The sequence below is a fragment of the Spodoptera frugiperda genome, chromosome 15, assembly GCF_023101765.2.
Source record: "Spodoptera frugiperda isolate SF20-4 chromosome 15, AGI-APGP_CSIRO_Sfru_2.0, whole genome shotgun sequence".
NCBI classification, from domain to species: domain Eukaryota; kingdom Metazoa; phylum Arthropoda; class Insecta; order Lepidoptera; family Noctuidae; genus Spodoptera; species Spodoptera frugiperda.
In genome coordinates this window covers 6037097-6060619 of record NC_064226.1, presented here as the reverse complement: position 1 = coordinate 6060619, position 23523 = coordinate 6037097, and the positions used below count along the sequence as shown (strand labels likewise).

The following is a 23523-nucleotide window of genomic DNA, read 5'->3' as shown; positions in this document are numbered from 1 at the left end:
CTCAAATGTCCATGGGCGGCAGCGATTGCTTACCATTAGGTGAACCGTTTGCTCGTTATTCTATAAAAAATAGGGTTTTTCCTAAGAGAAAAACATTCATATTGGATTTCAAAATTGTCTAATGTTTGATACTGTTTACTAATATAATGTATTATAATATATTGATTTACCTAAAACAATATGGTAATTAATCTGTTTATTTCTGGATAAATCGGCATAATTTATACAATCACTTAAATAGTGTGTTATTATTACAACGCATAATGATACAAAACGTGTCCTGTTCAGTACAGGTGCTAATACAATTATAACTGTATGTTTTATCAATTCATAATAAATTAGAATTCATTCTCATACAGTTCCGCTTCCTATATCACGGGACAATTACCATTTTCCGTAATATGTTATATTTTTATCGTTCCCCTCTCGAAGTTGTCTTCAAGTTGTTTAACTTAGTGACTCATGCTACTTAATGTTTTGTTTACAGAAATGCTGAAATCCTCAACTTCTCCGGGGGATTAAAATCTAATTACACATTCCCCCCCGGTTTCATATTTGGTGTATCTACGGCTGCGTACCAAATTGAAGGTGCATGGGACGCAGATGGTAAGACATTTAAGAAATTCTTTTGGAATTTTTGCATAAAATATTTAAGTGTATAAATTACCTATTCTTACATTGCTTTTATCTCTTTTACAGGAAAATCTGAAAGTATATGGGATCACCTCGTGCATACCAATAAAACATTTGTCAAAGATGGAACCAACGGAGATGTTGCGGCCGACTCCTACCACCTCTACAAGAGAGACGCTGAGATGGTTCACGAACTAGGCGTGGACGTGTACCGATTTTCCATATCATGGCCCAGAATCTTACCCACTGGTCTTACAAACCAGATAAATGCTCTAGGTCTCCAGTATTACAGCAATCTTATTGACGAACTGATAAAGTACAATATAACTCCGATGGTAACTATTTATCATTGGGACTTGCCTCAGAAGCTGCAGAACATCGGAGGATGGACCAACTCACATATTGTGGACTATTATACGGATTACGCGAAAGTTTTGTTCGATGCTTTTGGGAGCAGGGTGAAGTACTGGGTGACTTTCAATGAGCCGATGCAGACCTGTCTGGAAGGGTACGGCGGCACGTACCGCGCGCCCGCATTGAACAGGCACGGTATTGCTGAATACCTCTGCGCACACAATCTTTTGAAAGCCCACGCGAGCGTCTACCACCTCTTCAACGAAAATTACCGTCATGTCAATAAAGGTGTGAATGAACTATTAAATTATTTATAAATCTCTAAAAGAAATATTTCCTTCAGATAAGTTAAAGTGAATTTAATACCTATTTATCCTGTGATTTCAGGTAAAATTGGTTTGTCATTGGACTCTAACTGGGCCGAACCAAAAGAGGACACGCCAGAAGACAGACAAGCTGCTGAATTATACTTAAAGACACACGTGAGTTTCCTCTAATTGCTTACTTATTGCATTTTTGCTGTACCAACAAATTTTACGGACATTAAAAAACAAAACAACCTTTGTGCGAGTTGTCTGAACGTTTTCACATTCTGAAGGATATTTCAATGTCACATTTGAGTCAATTGAAATGCATTGGACAGTAAAGAGTTTAATTTTTTGTCACTTATTGAAACGTAACGTTAGGTGCTGAGGCATGTCGTTATGTACGCCAAGTACTTCAGTTGCAATCAACTCGACCTAAAGCTGATTTGTATTCTAAAGTATTATTGGAATAAGGTCACAATTTGCGTACGCTCGGTATGAGCACTTTTCTACTGATTCAGAGGAGGTAACGTGAGTCCTTATATTGAGATGGTCTTAATTTTTTGCGACCTTTATTAGTTTCGATTGGATTCAAGGAAAATGTCATGAAATGTTTGCATTCCAAATGCTACTAAAACACTATTCACATTCATAACGAAAATAAGGATGGAGAAGTTATCTCCAATTATACAATTTTGTACTTTATGACACTTATTTTGGTTTAAACAAATATTTCAATGTCAGTACAAAGACGTCAGTAACACTAACTTTTATTAAGCAAACATTCTTCTGGCATTCCAGTTGGGCTGGTACGCGCATCCCGTTTACTCGCAAGAGGGCAACTACCCCCCCGAACTTATAAAGTTAGTCGACGAGAAGAGTCTGCAACAAAACTACACGCGCTCCCGACTCCCGAAGTTCACTCCTGAAGAGGTGAACTACATCAAGGGAACTGCTGATTTCTTCGGTTTGAACCACTACACCACCTACCTTCTGACTATGGCCAAAAAAGAAGTAGGTGCTGTACCTTCCCACGAAAATGATGTTGGCATCATCAGAGTTCAAGACCCGAAGTGGCCTTCCGATTCGTCTTCATCATGGCTTAAGGTAATAAATGCTTTTACTGCCTTATTGTACACCCAGTCTCCATTTGTTCAACATCATGTGAGAATATAATTAAAAAAGTCACGTTTTTAACATTGTCTTTATCTAATTAGATCGCTACAATGTACCTAATTCAAATGAAAAACTCTCGATAGTAAGCTTTATGACAACAAAAACTAATCCATTTAAATCATTTGAGGCAACACTCGTGCATGAATAGGTGCTATTAAAGGATACAATAAAACGTTGCGGTTGTTTCTATTGCTCTTGCTTCTAAGTTCAAATTCCAAACTGGTATGAACAGGTATATCTATTTATACGGTATATTCATTTATTTCTTTCATTATCATTTTACAATGTACAGCAAACAATTTGGATATAATAAACTTGAGACTGGTGTCTTTTGTAGGTAGAACCTGTCTTACAGATCACCAGGCCAACCCATCGACGCAATGCATTGTTATTTTGGAATCATCATAGAAATATTTAAAACAATAAAATTTTAATTACCAGCAATGACCAATTACCTGCTATTATGATTCATGAATACAAACTACAAATTAATGTTCTATTCATGAGCACGTGACTACAAACTTACCTTCTATTTTCTAGGTGGTGCCTTTCGGCTTCAGACGACTACTAAAATGGATCTCGAAGACTTACAACAATGTTCCTATAATAGTCACTGAGAATGGATACGCTGATTTCTCTGGGTTGGAAGACAAAGCGAGGGTGGCGTACTACAGTCATTACTTGAATGCCTTGCTCCACGCCTTACATGAAGACAAGAGCAACGTCCAAGGATACTTCGCGTGGAGTTTGATGGATAACTTCGAATGGGATGATGGTTATGTGTAAGTATATTTTCTATTTGTTTTAAATTGTCTAGTCTCGTTAGCCATGTGGTTGCAAGGCGACTGCTGGGCAAGGGCCCTAGGGTTCGATTCCCGTATGGTCGGGAAAGAAATATTAGGCTTTTTTCGATTCTTCGAAAATTTCTCAGTAGTAGCTCGGAGGCTGGAAATGTGCCCGGTATATGACAATATGGTCATCAAGTATTACATATAGGCATTACGTGCCATAATGTGCACCTCTGCCTATCCCTTCGTGGATTAAAAGCGTCACGTTTTAAAAAATAATTAAATAGCCTACATGCTACAGCTTTAAAAATCTTTTAAATTTTGACAGATCCAACTGGGTAGCTACATGGTTAAATTTATTAAAATAATAATTTAATGGATCCTTACCAATTAAATTTATATTGCCTTTATCTAGTCTAGACTAAGTATTTGAGTTATTCTTCGGATAATAATTGAGGTCCCGAAAAGTTTCGGTGTGATTATTACTTCGGTAAGAATTCCTAAGTGGTCAAGTCAAACATTCAAGTACTAATAACACCTTTCTTTTAAAAATATCGAATAAAAATAAAGTAAGAAGAAGCAATGAGTCTTTCGGAGAATAATCCTGTCTTGGTACGATACATAAAGGGCCATAAAATTGTTCCAATAACAATTTATTACGTGTTTATCTTGACATACAGCTCCATTATTAGCTGAGCTTTAATGGTAATGTTGAACTAAGAAGATATTACCAGACCTTGGCAAATACCTAGTATATCTACATTTAATACGACGTTATTATTCGTAGATTCCAAGATTAATGTCTGAAGGCTTATCTATGTGAATAAATATTGTCTCAAAATCCAACTTAACAATGATAGAATAGTAATATGTAGTGACTTTAATACAAAATTAATCGTAGTTATTTTTTAGTAGCAAACCTATGTAGAGACAAGAAGCGACATCTATTGGTGTTTTTTTGAACTAATATGTTCCGTTCACGTTAGTTCTTTGAATGTTTATTCATGTCCGCACTAGATGGCAGTACTAACTTCATTTACCCTGTAGAATTTAAATGGGCTCTTATTATATTGCTATCTCAGAGTTCAATGCTCTCTAGATAAAATTATTTAGCTTTTAGAACTAGACACAAGAAGGTGTCATCATGGGCATCACCATATATTATTATATTATATTTTTGGCAGTGATAAAAACGTACACATGTCACTCAGCGTGACTCTTTTGCGTGTCTTCTATTAAAAGATTTATAAAAGTAAAGAACCTATTTACTTAAGTACTTTTCGTCTTCTAAGACAGAGAATGTGAATGCCACAGGCTTTTCCTATACGTAATAGCGATTATTAAGTAACGAAAAGTGGAAGATCGAGTTTCCTAGTTAGTTACTAGAGACAAGTCTATGTTTAGAACTGGGCTTAGATAGGCTATTTTTGAACAATTTAAAAGTAAATAGGCCTACGTTTATTTCTAGGTAGTTAATAAGCTTACTGACGTCATCTTTAAAAATAGTACAAGACTTACTTATAAACTGTAATTGCAAAAAATCCCCAGCGCCCTTTAATTAGGTGATTCACTCTATTTTTTACGCCTTATCACTTCGTAGGTACTTATTTTACACAGGTGTCATCACACAGTCGCAAAAATTGTAGATTATCTTAAAGATTTCGAAATGACTGTGTAAAATAAAATGATAAGAGGATGACTTGCGTTTATTCGTTGCGTTTTTGAGGCGTGATCATTTTAGTAACACGTTTGCAGTAGACAGGTGCAAAGCACTCTTAACTAGCGTGCTTGTATGATCAGATTCATGTAGATCGTGGAAGCTGAAATGGTATATAACTAGTGTACGCTGTAGGTGTTCCTGAATATCTGTAAGTCTCTAGATAATTTGTACATGAAATTGTATGTTGCGAAAATTACTAGCAAATACTACGACGAAATCATTTCGTGTCCTGCCATGTTACAAACGGTTCTACATATAATTATGTCGAAGCCTTTAAAATTGCAATTATATGGACTGTACGTTTAGTTCATTTACGATATTGAGATGATAGGGAAGGATAAGGATAATTTTTGAGGCATATGAAAAATAGCCAAGTCGGTTTAAAATAGCTCTCAAAATTTGATACAAAATATAAACTATCTATTCATATTTCACTTTCGCTCGGAATGGCATACCTCAGCCACTGTTTGCGTCATCGTCGCCCATTTGTGAATTGAGAACTATTTTTATCGACCTATATAGCGAACATATAATTTCTCAGTAATCTAATCAATTTGAAAAATGTCATTCATATGACTGGCTGGAGGCACGTTCGGGAATGATATCGATGATTGATGACTTCCATTTTATCTAATGCTTATTTACTTCGATAAGTAGGTACTTCGTTTAATAGATAGTTTTAAATTAATGCCTTCGAATATATTTTTAGAAAGATTCTTGTAGAATTTGGGTAGAATTTTGACTATAAAGTTTTAGGCCCCTCCAGCAGTTTTATGATAATGTCACTTACTATCGAGGACTTTGTTGGAAATTAATGACTTGAATAAAGGCAACTCGTTTTATTAGCTATTTATTACATAATCCAATGTAATAAGCTAAGAGCATATCAGAGTAGGTACTTGTTCACACATTCAGATAACATCTACTTTTATAATTAAACAAGTAATAGATTAAATCCAAAATATGAAAATACGAATACTCGTCGATGCTAGCCGTCGTTTGAAATAAAACACATAAATCAGTCGAACATTTCTATTTACCGCTTTCACAGTTCTGTTGTAAATGCATTTGCAGGTCCCGCTTCGGTCTATATCTGGTTGATTTTAAGAGTCCGAACAAGACGAGGACGGCGAAACAATCAGCCAAGCTGTATGCCAGCGTGATCAGATCGCGCGCCCTGCCTACCGACTACGACCCCGAGGACTTCACCGCCTTCTCTGGCGCAGCCCTTCTGGCCCCCTCCATACTTCCTCTACTGTGCATACACAGGCTACTCTTGTAATAGTGTAGTGTCTACAATACTTTATAGAAAACTGTACGTTGTTACACTATTCTATGCTATAATTACATTAAACTTTAAGTATCAATATCCTTAACTGTCATTCCAACTTGCTTGTTCCCTTAATTAAAGTAAAGCTTATGCTAAACTAGTGAGAAGTAATAATCCGGCAGACGAAGTGTCTGGCCTTCAGTATTCGACGGTGGCCAGTTTCTTAGCGTTGTCGCGTGCCACCTCCCGCTTCAACTGCGCCTGGATGGACGCGAACGACTTGCCCTTCGTCTCCGGCAACATGACGAGCATGAACACCAGGCCCAGCAGCGAGAACGTCGCGAATCCCCAGAATACTGTGTAGATCTCATAAGCGTCTTTCACCACCTGGAATGATAAATGTTACACATTAGATCAATGTTAACGCAAATAAACTAAATTAATTTGATACCTAATTTAATTGAAAATCTAGTTTGTTAAATAGTTGCAGAATATTTTATCTTATTCTCCAACGAACAGTCGTTGTATGTACAAAAATAGATATTTTTATAATAAATGGGATTTTGTTTGAATTTGGTTTTGATTTTATAAATAAAAATAAATGTTTAGTAGTTAATAAAGGGTCCTTACCTGGAACAGTTTTTGAACAGCAAACATGGAGACTCCAGTGTAGATATGGGCGATACATGATGCGTAAAGCTTAACATTTGTGGGGAACATTTCCCCTATGATGACGTAGGGGACCGTTGACAGTCCAATGGCATAGCATACGATGTATATGAGAAGAGCGGCCAGAGGCAACCAGTGTAGGTGTGCCACTGAACCTGCGTTGGAGTGGTCGAAGTAGAAGTAAGTTCCAATGGTGCCATTCATGAGCCCGACTCCAAGAGCCGATAGCAATAGAAGAGGTTTCCTTCCAACGCGGTCGACGAGTATGACGGAGAGGACACAGGTGGCCACTTGTACGCAACCCAGAATTATAGACTCTTGGTAGGGTTGTATGCTGGAAGCAGCAACAGTTGTATTCTCATGCCCAGCTGTTAGATTTGTTCCAACTGGGCTGGTCGTGCAGTTGAATATGACCTGAGCGTACGCTACTACTGCAGCGCTGCCACACAGCTGTTGTATGGTGAAAATGCCAAGTGTTATCCACATGGCTTTCCTGTTGGTGGCTTCTGTGATCAGATCCGCCCATGTGCCCCGGTTCTTCATGTCTTCTTGAACGTTGAGTTCTATGCTTTTGAGTTCCGTCCTAATGTCCCCACTACGTAGACACATCAGGGCGCGTTCTGCTCTCGCACTCCGTTCAAATTTTAAGTAGTAATAAGGAGATTCTGGTAGGAAAATGAACGTGATGACAAATGAGACAGGCAGGATCAAGTTGATGGCGGCAAGGGTTTGCATAGACACGAACGGGCCGATGCAGTATTGGGCAAGAATTCCGACCTGGAAGAGAAGAGAACAATACATTAGTATATTTATACAGAACATATCATGACACACAAGTTTGTTCACGTCCAGACAGACAAATTTTATTGCGGCTATTCTGAGGTTAGTCGACTGCAGCCATAAACCATTGCTTTACTTTATTATTTGTCAAGATAAGACAGCTTGATACAGGTTTATAGGAAGATAAAATCATTACAATGATTAAATGGATACAATACCCACTGACACGTGAATTTCAAGAGTAAAGCAATAAATTTTATAACAAGGAAAGCTACTTAATAGCGTGTAGATATGTATGATGACAGTTAGATTAGGTACCCAAAGACGTAAGTTAGCCTATTCAAAGTAATCTAAAATGTAGATACCTAATATTTTCGAAACATGTCTGTTACGTTTCGTTATTTATGTGAATTGCGGGAAACCATGCGCTTGGTTAATTGAGGTAATGAGCCACGTTCTACGTCGCGACTCGACTCATGTGCACGTTGCCTTAATTACGTGCAAATACAACACAATGTGAAATAAATTGTTGTCATATAGCTAAGAGCCCAGTGAATAGCATTTGATTAGATCCATGTATGTTGTATACGCTACTCTTATTAGCTCTATAATAAAATAACTCTTCATTATGTTTCCTTATGTTGGTATCCTGAAGAGCAATTAAATTTTCCATAGTTAATAGCGATAGTCATTGCACGTTGTACCAATGTGTTTTATGGTAATATCACTGGCTTATCACGTGAACATTTTATGACTCCTGATAACATGTTTCGGTATGTCGGTTTTTTGTACGACTGTTTCGTGAGGATAAGTATGTTGTCAGGCTATCTAAGTAAAGTTTACGTGACATAATATTTATATTTAAACTTCAATATATCTCATGTGACAGTAGATGTAATAAGATGAGCGTTACGTATATGGTGCAACGGACTCTGACAAAGGAAACCGTACACCTGTTGGCTGCACAAGTACGTACAACGGGCGATTCTACGAACAGCATTTAGAAATCGCATATCTAACTCTCAAAGCAGAAAACGAGCTTATAAAACAGGCAACAGAGCATGGAATATGTAAATATCAATGATAAGACCGAGCTGGCTCTACTAGAAATAATTTATAATTGGAATCGCCTGTTTGTTACATTGCAAAGGATATCGCCCATTAGTTGAACTTATCCAAAGTGAGTAATTGCACTGACACTAAATTACGCAATTATTTCATTGAACTTGATCACGATTCATTACGGCTAATATTGATCTATCGCACAAACTAAGTATCCCACCACGACATATAGAACAATTTTCCAGTAGTGTGCTTCCAATTCTTTTTATAGATATCTAATTAAATGTTATTCAAATATCTATGTTCGCAGATGGAACTAAACTAACCCATTAAGGCAATGAATAATTTATCAACACCTGACTGGCATGGTTCTTTTTTTTTTAATGTCTCCAGGTTTAAAACGATTTGTTTCACTAGCAAATAATGCGATGTGATGTTTTGCTGAACACAATGCAAGCGGGGCATTTCGTTCGAGTTGCATAACAAAGGAATACTTACTTTATTCATCAAGGTGATAAGAGTAGAGAGAGCCCCTCGCACTTGATTGGTAGCGATTTCTCCTGTGTACATAGGAGCAACTGTGTAGACTATCCCGTAGCCCAGTCCTGAGAACATCCGTGCCACGTAGAGGAGCGACACAGAGTTGGCTACGATCACTAGCACCCAGCCGATGATGAACGGTACAGCTCCGAGGAGTAAGGTGGTCTTCCTGCCGAATCGGTCGGCAAAATATGCGGCGGGAACAGGCGTCAGCGCGGAGCAAAGGATCATTATTGAGACTATCCATGATCCCTGATCAGGTGAAGTAGGGATTTTGCTCTCCGGTGACTGGAGATAGGGTAATGTGGGAGATGGCCACCCATAGCAGGTACCCGCAGTTGCGGTGATGAGTGTTGCTGGAAAGAAAGAAAAACAACTGTTAGTTTTCGACATTAACATATACACGATAGGTCGTAAGTACGTCACGTATTTGGCAAAAGCCTCAAGAGCGCTAAAGTAATTAGAGTACGTAAGAGAATGAACGATAGTTATTGATGATGATTAAATTGCTTATAAAAAGTGCATTGCCCTCGACAAGGTATTTATCTGTGTACGTTAAGAAACAAATGTGAAAATGTTTACAGATGTTGATAATGTGGGAGTAAACTTTTAACACTTTACTCGTAAGAGTGTATACTATGTACGTGGTAGGTACATAATAAATATGTACCAACGATGTGCGTGCTACAGTTATGTGGTTACAAAGCTAGGACCTTGACGATAATTATCGCCATTTAAAATTTTCCCGACATCGATATTAATCTCCAAGTCTTTTAATTGAAGCCCCATTATCAACTTTGCGGAAAACAAGAACTGGACAACTTCAGCCGATTGTTCATTATTTGAAGAAGTATGAAGCTGTCGCAGGAATAATTTTTGATGTATCGTAGGAAATGTGGAGGATGTTTACTAATGATCGCTCGACCTTCCTTTAAGCAAAGCGGAACTTGGCAGATGACCAGAAACCATAAGAATGAAGAAGAAGACACCCACCTCTAAGACAGATAGAAATAACATTGAAACAATGCAAATAGAAACTTTTAGAGCAATTGGTCGATAAATGTAGATTCAGACACGTACACGATTAAATTGAACGAGTTTGGTCCAAAGTGCATTTTTTCACATCTTGCATATTATTATACATTCTCAGATGATACAAGCTGAATAGGTTTGAAGATATGTGTACTACGTATTAATGTACCTTGAATTATCTGTTTCCTGGATCAACTACTATGTAGCTTCGGATTACCTATAATCTAAAGTCATGTTTGTACTAAAGTATTGTACACATCGTAAATCTAATTAGGCAAGATTATTATCTTCATATATCAGTTTTACCGAGTTATTAATCTCTACTTCGAAAATTATTTTACTGCCTAAATAGGAAGAATATTCTTTAATCAGGGAAATGAAAGTGGCTTTACAAACGGATGAGAAGTAATTATTAAAGTGTGTTAATTGAAACTCTTTTGAAATAACATCTATAATTAGGTGTAAGTATCGATTTTATGGACTGTTTCTCGTTTGATCATCGAAACCAGTACATAAAATTGACTCATGGTACATTGAGGAGTCTTAATTTGTGCCAAATTGCTATCGGAAACCACGTCTGGCATTAAACTGATGTTTGAAAATTGCCAAGGCGAATACATTCGCAGTAATGACGGAGCTCAATGTCTTTCCTTTTAATGGAAAAATTCATGATCAGCATTAACAATAATAAATGTCGGCTCAGGAGCTACGTTCCACGCATACGTGGGTAACAAACTTCCTGGCAGTAGAGTAAAAACAAGTTTGGGAGTGGCGACGATATCATGTCTTATCGGGCGCTCGGAAACTTGTGACCACTTCATATACTCGACACGTACCTCGACCCTGTAGCTGATAATTAATATGACAGATGCCGCGGCATCCATGACAATATGAGATTAGAAAGTTACGACGCCCGTTTACTAAGATGAACAGTAATATATTTTCCTGTACTATCGTCCATTGTACCACAACTAGGATGAAGGTTAATGTTGATTCAAGTTTTATCTCTTAGTCATAACTTAAAGATTTACAGAATAAGGCATATTGACCCCGTTTCCATTATTATCAGATTTTATTTGAAAAAGGTTTACTGAAGCTGTAAAATTCCTTGGATTTTGTTTTCAAAGAGTATAGTTTGCGGAAAGTAGGACATCGGTAGATCATGTTTTTATTTTTACGATAAGAAATGATTTGTTTTCAGATATCTGAAATTCGTGTATGATTCAAGATACATTTATGTTGTTTAGGAAAGCACTTATCATAACACGTATACCTACTTGACTCTCGAGTGGGCATCACGGAGCAGGTTGTTGAAACATTTTAATATTTTAGTACATTTGGCGAACGTGCGTTCTACGAAATGCAGGAGCGTATGTATAAGTCAGTACCTAAGTTTAATCACAAATGTGAACATACATAGTTGGAGTAGAACAGAATCAAACTGTGAGCCAAAGTGTGCATGGTGGCCGTGTTGTGTTAGTTATGAGTTTACGAGATAGAGGACCGGCACGCCCACGTCACACGTTAAAACTTGGCGTTTGAAATGTTCACAAGAAATAGAGAGAAAACACGTGCCGCCGTCTCTCTTGAGGAAGTAGATTTTAAATACACTATCTAAAAACATAATTTTATAAGACGAGTGCTCGTTAAATGCGGCGAAACGGCCGCGATTGCAACATTTCATTAAGAAACAAACGTTTTTCAGCTACATAGAACATTTTTCAGGAACGACGGTTGCGTCTAGTGGGCTCGTCCGATGTACGGCAGTTGTGTAAACAGAGAATCAGTGCTACTGTATAATTTATATAACAACAGCTTCAGGGAACGAATGTTGTATGCCAGTTGGCACAATCAGCGAGTCCTCAGTTTATAGTTATGTGCGATTACGTGCCGGTGCCGGTGTCCGACGCTGGCTTTCATGTCACGTGTGGAAATACTCAGTAATGAGTACACAACATTCGTATTAAGATACCGCGCTCGATATGATACCAAACTGCTCATCAATTTGCAACAACAACATGCCATGTTGTATTGGATAAGTATTCAATTCTAATCATTTTCAGTAAATGCATAATCTTAATAGCGAGTTTGTTATCATTACGAGTTGACCCAGCTTTGTTTATTCTTAGATTTAACAGAAAACAGTTAATTTTAAGGTATTTAAATATTTTTAATCTGGTGATCAATCAGGCAATAACATAATAAAAGAATTGGTATCTTTGGCTGACATTGAAAAATTGGTCTCAGAGAATGAAAAATCGGTTTTAGTCGCGCCCCGGGTCGAGTTTAGATTAAAATTTAAATAGGATTGATAGACTCGGTATTCCAGTTGATAAAAACTTAATGTTATGAAATTAATATTATTTCATTACCCACGTAATCCCATCTTCGTTCTATTTAAAGATAATGAAGGCTTGCAAAGTTTACAGGAATTTAAAATGTCTAGTAAAGAATTAGAACTCAGAGATTTATACTCGTATACATAATGTTAATATAAATGTTTGTTGTATAATAAAAATGTTTATTAAGACTCAATCAATGTACATCACGTGCTGTCAACTCCACTCAAGCTGTGCGTGTCACCACAAAGTCATCTAGCACATTCGTTAGTTTCAGATAATGAACCTAATAAAAATGATACTCAAGGTATAATTTAATGAGTGTGGTATAAATGGTCTCGTGTGAGGTGGGCACGAGGTCGCGGCGCGAGCGTTGCGGGGCGCCGGCGTCGCCGCACCGCTCCGCTCGCCGCCCGCCGCTCGCCCGCCCGCGCCCTCTCTCTGACGCAACCCGCAACTCATCGTCATACAAAGGGTGCGTTCAAACCACACTCACATTAAATCTGCATTTTTGTTTTGCTAATTACCTCTAGATAATTACAGCAATTACATTGAAACATGTGTTTACATAAGTGATAACCGATAGGTAGAGGCCTTGATCGCAAATCCTTATCGTTTGTTTTCGCGTCTCACTGAGCTTTTTGGGTAAACATGTTATAGACAAACATTGTATATTCCATGAAATCGTTTCTAAGTGTGTCATGCTGTTGAACATTGCCACACTTGTTAAATGAGGTTGCTTTTCTGTGAATTCCGTTAATTGATCACTATTTAACTTTATGAACACATCCTAATAACAAAACACATCTCAGAATAACAATAATTGTGATTGTGATATTGTTGTATCGTGCGACAATGTGCCCGTTACTAAACTTGTACAAATAGCGTCATATGTGTGCGTGAGGATGCCGCAACTAAGTAGAACAATGGGTATTTTTCGACTGCTGTATTTAATGGTAAAAAATATGATCAGCGAACGAATCAATGAAACGAATTACTGACCAGTGCTTCATCATACTCAAGCACTTTGAACGTCTTATTTATAGTGAGTGACAACATCCAATGTTGACGCAAAATGATAATGTGAATTATGGTTTATTAAATGTGTTTTATTAACAATCTCAGTATTTCTAGAGTTGTTTAAATGTTTGATTACTTGTGTCTTAAGTGTTGTCTATGAATCAGAGAGGTGTGTCTGCCAGCAGTGGTAAAAGTGCTATTTGATTTACAGCACTCTTGAGCTGACAGGATGTAGTCTATCACAACAAACTTCAAAGCAAACTGTTTTAAAGAGTTGACACTCACGTGTTGATTGTGATAGCAGTTGATATACTGACTATCAGTTTTACTAACACTCAAAGTAAAAGAATGTTAATATTATTTTAAATGAGAAAGTTATATGTTTATTCTAAGTACGCAATGTTTACTGAACGAATCATCTGTAACTAAAATAAATTGGGACATATTTATAACAGACTAAAATAATATCGCTCCAATTTAAGATTGACCTTTAAAATGTTCCATTTGCTAAGTTAACCTGTCACCCAGCCACTCATTTTTTAGCTAGTATGACCACACAATGCGGAAATAGAAACAAACTTCAGTTGTTGTATTATTAGACCTATTATTCAAATAGCATTCTTATAAATGTTGAACACAATCATCCCATTATGGAGACATCTTTCAGATTCTTTATCGAATGAATGCCAATATTATGCTTCTCCACATTGAATGTTACAATCGATATCGATAAACAGAATCGTTGTATGGTTATGGCACAGCGCGTATGAGTATGAGTACGTATATTGTGCCCATAAGTAAGACTTCGTGATTGGTCCACAATATCGATAAGGGAAAATACCGCAATACGAGCACACATAAACCGTTGGTAGCGCGTGAACATAACATATCTAGCGAATCGTATTTTCGAAGAACAATAAATAAATTATCATAAGAATCAGACGAGACGAGCTCAGTGAGGCTGGAAGTGGCCATTATTCAGTCCACAAAGACTGAGAATTTCAATTTCCGACTCCACTCGGTCCCTAGTTGTATTATGTCAATTAAATGCTTGATCTGATACAGTGAATTCAAGGAAATATCTATACTTTAGGTTCTCGAGAGAATTCTATACTTTGTTCACGATTTCTGTGGACAATTGGGAGCATGATGTAGATGGAACTTCTCCTTTTGTTTTAATTGAACATTTACTTTCTTAATCAATTTAAAAATTAGGTTAATCTTTCTTTTTGGGAGTTATGCTTACTAAATTTAACAATCGTCAATATTTAGGCGTATTACTATAACCATATAAATATATTAAGTTCCTACTCCTATACTTAGCAGTTTTTTATTTACATATAAGAGGGAATAAAAGCAAGCTGCTCACGTTTAGACGCATACCTAACGAGTTATTGTTCTCCTTATTTTGTTATGCATTTTAAACATTATTATAATTCCTACAGAACTGTAATAAACATCCTCGTGCATATTGTATCGGTTTGATATAATAACTATAGCACGTGTTGGAAGCACGTGGTGCCCGAACACTAGCACATTTATAGCTCTAGGTTCAAGACCTCGTGACGTCAATCTCACATTATGACGAACCCACTCTCTTGTATCATAGTAGAGATTCCATTTATAACTTAACTGTAATGAATAAAACAATCTAACCTTTAATATTCCATGTTGACGCTTACTCATAGTCATAACCTACATCATGTTCGCGGGTTTTTGTTACACACATACACACGTACACACTCATATGTATGTAACTTCGTAGTTCGTACATTGCGATAAGGATTAAAAATTACATTGAAGACGTTTTATTACGTTTTTTGGTAAAGATTCAAATTATAGCTGATTTTACTAAGAATATATATTGACTACCTATAATAATAAAATGTCCTAATTTTTCCCTATTATTTTACAAAATGGCGGGAGCCTTGCAAAGTTGTACTTTATAGGTTATATTATATCGAACCAGGAGTTTTTGCGAGGATATACATAAATAATTATGCTCTAGACGTCTAGATTAAGTTTTTTATTAAACATTAACAGTACTCGTAATAGAAAATTGCTTTGAGATAATAAAGATTATCCGGTTCGTCTTTATTGAGGTCTTATTACGAACGTGTTCCAATTACAGTTACCAAACATAGTTTTCCCGCCACGATTTGAAAATGGAAGAAAAACAATGGCGTAACGTAACGATTATTTATCTGACGCGTTTATTGCGATAACGTATTCGCAGAAATGGGTTACTGATTGTTTTAGAAGTTTATTATTCATTAGTGTCGGATAAACAAAATGGCAATAACTCAAGACCTATGTACTGTTTTTTTCCTATTTTTTCCGTTTGTGATACAAAATGTTGTTTAGTTGTGTCAAAATAAATACACTTGGTAGCAAAGAAATCCTCTATAATAAAAAAATAATCGTTTACAATTAAATAGTACTTTAATTTTAAGGGTAATTAAATTATCTTTCGTACGTGTTGTTTATTAATAAAATAATACATTTCTTTGCTCTTGTAGTTTAGATATTAATATTCTACTCATAAGTTTGTATGATCATCTAGGTAACGACTTGAACATCTATCGTGCAACGAAGTCGTTTGATCAATAGAATAAACTGAACCTGTGCATACAGTTTTAGTCCCTTCATTCTAAGCATTCCCCTAACGACAACTCTATCAAAAATCGATTGTATCAACAGCCATATATCAAAAGCTTTATAACCCGTCGTTCAAAGTTATAGTTTGTTTTACAAAGACTATGTGCATAGTTCAATTGTAGTCTAGTTCCATCGAAACGCCTTAAACAATGCCTCGATATTACGATGGTATTCATACACGCTTCTATTGCATGGTACCTATGAACTAATAATAGTACCTACTACTTCAGGGAAAAACCAGAGTGTTGTTTTTATAACTAAATATTTTATCAAGTAAATTATTCTTGTATAAACGTATATTTTTTTAGAAGTAGTTGCCTATTTTATTGTAATGGACTAAGTAAAAAGACTTCCATTATTAAACAAAAGCAATTTTTCAGGCCTCAATTAATAGGAGGTCCTACGGGAACAGAAATTCGCGCGCGATGTGCTATTAGGAAATTAATTAAACTATGTATATCTAAATTGTTTCAAGTTAATCTAGAGATATTAAAAACTAATTGAATGTCTAGAAAATTAAGTTATTACACAGCTCGTTCTCAAACAGCATTCATTTACAGCTTCGTTAGTGACGGTTCGGTGAAGAATTTAACGTTTCAGATAAAAAATTAGAATCCACAATAAAAAATGAGTGTACACCGTCAAGTTTTTATTATCGTATGATGCTATTAGTATTACAATAGCTAATTAGAACGAATTGTATGCATGTTGATTCACCAAGTTGATTTCATTATTGCCGTTAATTAACTACGGAATATTACTTTTTAATCTTTAGGCATAGTTTTATAGCACTGTAAGGCATATAAAGCCTGTCTGACTTTAAGCCGGATTAAGGCACGTACTAAATTGTCATATGCCGAATTATAGTACTAATTAGTCCTTTGTGTGTTGAGAAACTGAAGACAAAATTTTCGTTTCCTTATTTAGTCTAGTTATTTCGGAAATCTTTGAACATCCTGTACGACATTTCATGATATGCCATTACAATTTTTTTTTTTATTGAAATATTATTTCGGTAACATTATATTTAGTGCCAATGACGTACAGTCTATTCTTGGCACTAAATTAGATTTATTTTATATTAGATATCAGTTTGTATGTATTGTCTGTATGTATATAATGCCTAGTGAATTGGCACCGTCCCACACAGGTGAGAATGTTCACCTATCGAACGAGGAAAATTAGAATTTAAAATGGTATATGCAAAATGACAGATGCTAACGTTTGGCAATACTGAGTATAATATATGTAAATAAATATATAGTATACTTATGTTTATATGTTTTCGAGAAATAGCATTGAACTGCATTTATTCTGTTTTGTAATAGTTTAAATTGTTACGTAATTTTCTAGCCACGTTATTGTTGACAATTTGATATCATCAAGGTACTATCCAAATTCAATAATATACATATTCGTCATTTACTTAGTTTTCGATACCGATATATGTGAATAAATATTTACATACACTGTTTACATGGGTATGGGAAATTTGATCTAATATTATAAATACTCCGTGTACCAACTTACGTTTATAATATTGGATTTTGAAACATTTGTCTACATGTATAAAGTATAAAATAGCATGATTAGGTAAATAAGGTTATGCAAAAGAGTAATATTCAATGTACGTAAGTAATCATATCAGTTTCAGTCTATCATGGTGAATAAAAATACTTACGTAGGTAAATGAATGTGATGCCGTTACGAATCTAGATACTCATTTTAAAATATATGATTGTGGTATATTACATAAATATGGCAAAAATGCCATTCGACTTTCTTGAATGCAATTAATAATTTTGACAAACGATTGTGGGACCCGGATCTTTATATATTAGACTGTGCCAAATGTGCTTTCTGAATATAAACAACATAATATCAGACTGTTTCTATTGAAGAGGTAATCTTGTGCTGTCGTATTAATAATTAGAAAAACTAAAGGTCTTATTGCCTGCCCAAATATCCGCACGTGATCAATGATCTTCATTGAATTCAAACACGCCAAACATTAAGTATAAAAATAAACCCATCATCAACAAATGCATCCATTCATCATTTAGAAAATTGTTGATACAAAACTCATTTAGTTTTCATTGACTGAGTCATCACTCAAAATGTGGCGATGACGTCACGCTGGAACGTGGGTGGGTCTGATCTTTGAGAAAAAAGGGACACACAGACAACATTTTTATGCTTGAATACGTGTGGTTGATTCCAAGAATTTGTCTTTGAAGTGGAACATACGCTGGCTGGCTATTGTTTATAAACACGGGCGGACGTTTCCACCACTCTCTCTACGACAGTGGATTCAGAAAATCGCAATACAACTCTAAGCTATCCGATGTCAATGACATTCGCGTTTAACTGGAATTGAATACCTGAGTATGTAATAAATTCCCCGCTATTTTCTAGCACCGAATCATTTTGCATAAGAACTTTACCTCCTTTGCGTGTTTATATGCCATAAACAATATGGTGGGGTAGGATTCCAAATTTAAATGCGATTGATATGGAGGGAAGCCGTGACGTCATTATTACTTTAACGATGATTCACATATTAATATTATGCCAATTCAGATTGAGATTAGTACATTTAGTACTATTCTCTGAGCTAAGTCCATGGTTTTGGTTAAAAATTAAAATATTTTTCCCTTTTAATATTAAATTAATGTGCCATTACTAATGAACAATTATAAATTATAATTATTGTTCCGTCATTACGAAACGATAATTGGATAGATTCCAATTAAATCGATTAAATATACCCATATTTTATTCTATAATATTTGTTGTTATGTAATCATTTATCGTTAAAAGACAAAATATTGTGTAGAGATACGAGTATGACAGGTCAACTTAATCTCGGCTACTAATGGGATGATAATGAAAATTCCTTACAATACATTGTAGTAGGGAAGGTGAAAATAAACTAGAAGGAAGCGTTAGTTATTAACCACTACTGAGGTTACGAAGTTAGGTAAAATTCCCAAGTTCCTTTAAAAAGTTTTAGAAACTTGCGTCGTGAGAATTCTCAGCGTTCTTGCGAAGTCGAATCCCAACGATATCAGGCATTCCATTGCTAGACTATGCCCTAATCTGTAGGCTTGAGGGTTGAATATCGCAGTTAAAAAGGATCAGGTTTATTAGAGAGCGCTGATGCCCAGTATCTGGTAGTTCCTTGTATGTTTTAATTGTGGGAGAGTCATACTTTGGCACGAAAGGGCCAGCTCGACTAGAGTGATACCACAGCCTTGTTGGTAGTCCCTTGGTCTACTATTACGACATCTATAGAAAGAGGGCTGGTGACATGTATTCCGTTCTGCTGTCACCAAACGATAACAATTAATATAAATATTGCAATGTAATTAGTAAAAATACAATAACATATCGTGTTATACTTTCGAAGTTATGACACAATGCAATTTGTTTTCTTTAAACAAAGACCACGTGGGCAGTGAGTGGTCAGAAAGAATTGAGTCACTGTTTTTTTAATAATATTATTACAAAACAAATCAATGATTAGTGTTTAATTTATTAACTGATATTATAGTTTGCTCTTTCTCTAACTTATTGCGATTACAGGATGAATGATTAGTTGCATTGGCCTAGGCCCACAAAAGTTCAACAATTTTCATGGCGTGAGAAATCGACCATGAAGCTACTATAATAAGGGTCCATTTATCGTCTTTTAATGCTTTCATGGCTACCAATCTTTAATCTGCTTACAATTATTGTAATTGCTTCATTCAATAATCTATCATTAAAGGCTAATAATCGGAATTTTACACAATGCTATTGTCATACTATTCATTGTTTTCGATAATCGTCCCAAATAGTGAAATGAATAAGATTGGGCCCGACTGTCACCTCATAATAAACAAAGGCAGTTTATAAGAACGATTTCAGAAAAATGGCACAGCATGTGCATAAAGATTCTATTTTATCTGCTGACGCAAATCAGCGAACAGTGCGGCACTGTACTTGTAATCAGTAATTACACTGAATTGTTTATATACGCCGATACATAAATAGGATTACTTTAATCTTGATTGACAGACATCATTGTAAGGATCTTTAGATCATTAATTAGGTATTTCGATAACAACCTAAATAATTTGATGAGATTAATTTTGTAACTAATAATAAAGTTATTGTTCACTAAAATTTTCGTTTGAATTGAAAAGGTATTTGTGAACCTCGCCTAATCTGTTTGAACTCAATGTATTAAGTATTTGAGTAATTATTTTCGAATCTGCTATTTAAGCAGATATTTCCGAATGAATTAATTCTGATTTCATTAATGTTTTATATAACTGATGAGGAAGGTAGGAAAACCCGTAGCATAATTGTAATGAATATAAATGCTGGGTATTCCACAGGATCATTTCTTAAGTCACAAGTTTTATTTAGCGGAAACTATTAATAATAATTAAGCAAGATGATATCTGGGATTATTCTCTGCATTTAATAGAAGTACCTAGGTACAATTGAATGGCGGCGTTTCAGTATTATTTACCTGTTTATAATCACGGTGTAAAGGTCGGATACTTCAGAATAATGTATTGTTTTCTAGGTAAATCGCTATGACGAGATAAAGTGCTGATAGATGTGGGTATGGAACAAGATAATTCCAATCGTGTTATAGTATTTACATTTCCTTATAGCAAATGTAACAAGTATGTAAATAAATGATTAATCTAATAGATATGAACCGCCTACAACTGCAAAAGGGATACTTAACATTTTTTCCTAGGGTCTCTAATAACAATAGTTCCGCAGCTATCTTCAGCCAGACCCTTTTTACCTGAACCTTTGCGTTCTTAGAATCAATCGAATTCCTCAATGAAGATAAAAGCTAAGGGTGATAATGGTCAACAAACAATATTCTTTTTGTGAAAGAATTCACCAAAAAATGTGTTGAGTAATTTTTTTTAAACTTCCCATTAGTGACCATTTCGGCATGTTATTTTTTTTGTTACTTATTAATTCAATTTTTAATGAACGTATTTAAGACTAAGTAAGATATGCATGTTGTTATAGTACTATTATATTTAATGAGCAATAAATCATTCGGTAGCAAGAAGAAACAGCGGCTTTGGCAGCGCTTTCACGATTTCACGACGCATTTGCAAGGCGAGGAGAGATACAAGAATCATAATTAGATATATGATCACATATTATTCATTTCATATTTGTTACAAATTATTCTTAAAATGTTTTCTGGCAGTTCGTTAACCCAAGACAGAGTAAACATATTTGTTTTTCGAAAATTACCACGGATTCACTTTTAAATTCCAGCAATTCTACAAATATTGGATGCGATGATTGATGCTCCATTTCTGTGGTGATTTCTCACTTGTCTATATAGAATGGATGGTTGTACTTTAATAAGATTGGCAAATAACTCCTGTCGGACAGGCAATGATTTCATATTTTTACGATACTTTAAATTATACAGACGTAATAGCAGATAGATAACCCATTAACCTAAGGTTTTGTTGTGGCGAGTTAGTGATCAACTGACACGATTGTAATGCTCATTAGGGGACCAATGAGATACGAGCGACAACCTAGTTAATTTTATGGTGCATTCAAGAAAAAATCCTATGTAATGGAGGAGGAAAACGAATGCTCCTCGAGCGACCATCACCATAATTCATCACTCTACCATTAACATAAAGTACTTTATGTACTTGCGCTGGTATTTTATGCGTTTCCTCTATAAGAAACTTACCTAAGTTTAGAAATAACTACCACGAACACAGAATGTTAATAAACGTAAAGTAAACACACCATTAGTGGGATATTAGACATCCTGTACACGTTTTAAGACTTAAATATGTATATCCTTAGATGTCAATATTGCATAACCGTAAATAGATATTTCAGATAAGTCTACGCCATGTTTATCCTGATCATTAAATATTCTACACAGATGCAATTGAGTGTACACTTAGAGAGTTTCAATTTGAGGGGTTTTACAGCTGAAATCTTCACACCGTATGGAAAGAATGTTGAGGGCAGCACGTGCGCCTAGATTGCTACTTGTACCAAATTGTCCTCGAGAAAAACTCGACGCGCATTGCAAGTTCTGGTTTAAATAAAAGGCAATACGTGTTACAGAATATGCAGACATGTGTGTTACGTGGTACATGTACATAAATGCCAACGGTAATGGGAATGTGTTTAAGTTTACAAGCGTTTGGTGATGCAGACTAGTGTCACCGTCACCGATATGATCGTGTGACATTTGGTAGAGTCATTGTTGTCAGCATGGTACATAATGGGTTGGCACTACTGCAGAACTACATGATGCTACATTAAAAATAGCTTACTGCGTTAACTTGGATATCATGTCGTGGTAGGTGAAATCATGCATCTGTAGCTTTCACAAAATTTTATAGACTTGTGACAACAGCGAAACGCTGGGATAAGCTGGGGTTGGACAAAATGAAAATGATATGGATTAAGCGGGTGTTTACGGGTAATTAAGTATAAAATATATGAGTATTTACGTCACCGCCGCGGCGGAGCTCCGCGGCCACCGGTCACACGGACACATGGCCGACGCATGCGATACAATGATAGGTTAGAAAATGAACTCTACTCACCACAGAGTGCTGTTCCGTATTCCTTCCAATGTGAGCGGGTTTTTGCTGTCATCGCAATTCTTGTAGCAAAGACTTCTAGTTAATTATTGCGCGATTTGGAATGAGATTATCTTGAGCACTGAATTTATTTTATATATTAAAAATAATAATATTAAATAAAGTATAATGAATTCATCGTAACGAATATAAATATTAAAAATACGGAGAACTAACTAAATATCACAATAATTATAAATATATTCGATTAAATTAAATGGTTTTGTAAACGAAACGTTATAACCGATTGGGCTTCATGTTGATGGTTTATTTGGTGGCGGTGCCTTGCTTTTTCATAATCGCGAGACGAACGCGTGAGTGTCGTGGTATCGCGGCGGCGACGAGTGAACAACTGAACGAAACCGCACGATAAAGACGCGAACGAACTAATCGCAACGCTCCAAGTGGAATGGAATGAGGCAAAACGGCGCGGGCGCACGCTTTTGCTCCTTGTTTATCGGGCGGCTGAGTAGTTCTTGTAAAGATAAGAAGAAGGTCGATAACGCGGCGAGACACGCGGGTGACGC

At 35.8% G+C, this 23523-nt stretch overlaps 2 protein-coding genes across 2 annotated transcripts in view; one reads left to right on the top strand and one right to left on the bottom strand.

Moving 5' to 3' along the window:
• LOC126911523 (myrosinase 1-like) overlaps window positions 1-6818 on the top strand; it is a 19112-nt gene extending 12294 nt beyond the window's left edge. Inside the window, exons 2-7 of the mRNA XM_050699073.1 lie at window positions 488-606; window positions 700-1275; window positions 1375-1469; window positions 2094-2399; window positions 3009-3250; window positions 6051-6818. Coding sequence (XP_050555030.1) covers window positions 488-606; window positions 700-1275; window positions 1375-1469; window positions 2094-2399; window positions 3009-3250; window positions 6051-6258 — 1546 coding nt within the window. The 3' untranslated portion in view covers window positions 6259-6818. The remainder of the gene's footprint in view (window positions 1-487; window positions 607-699; window positions 1276-1374; window positions 1470-2093; window positions 2400-3008; window positions 3251-6050) is intronic.
• Window positions 5995-23523, bottom strand: LOC126911524 (facilitated trehalose transporter Tret1-like). Its single transcript, XM_050699074.1, has 4 exons — window positions 22961-23523; window positions 9256-9653; window positions 6877-7692; window positions 5995-6633 (listed from the first exon to the last, which is right to left on the bottom strand). Exons 1-4 carry the CDS (start codon window positions 23010-23012, stop codon window positions 6445-6447), a joined length of 1455 nt encoding a protein of 484 aa, XP_050555031.1. The 5' UTR covers window positions 23013-23523; the 3' UTR covers window positions 5995-6444.

What these genes read in the sequence shown, in the direction of transcription:
- LOC126911524 (XM_050699074.1), bottom strand. Translation starts at nt 23,012, where the DNA reads ATGACAGCAAAAACCCGCTCACATTGGAAGGAATACGGAACAGCACTC. An exon ending in ATACGGAACAGCACTCTGTG is followed by an intron (nt 9,654 to 22,960) that starts GTGAGTAGAGTT and finishes CTTTCTTTCCAG; the next exon opens with CAACACTCATCACCGCAACT. An exon ending in CTGTTCAAAAACTGTTCCAG is followed by an intron (nt 6,634 to 6,876) that starts GTAAGGACCCTT and finishes TTATCATTCCAG; the next exon opens with GTGGTGAAAGACGCTTATGA.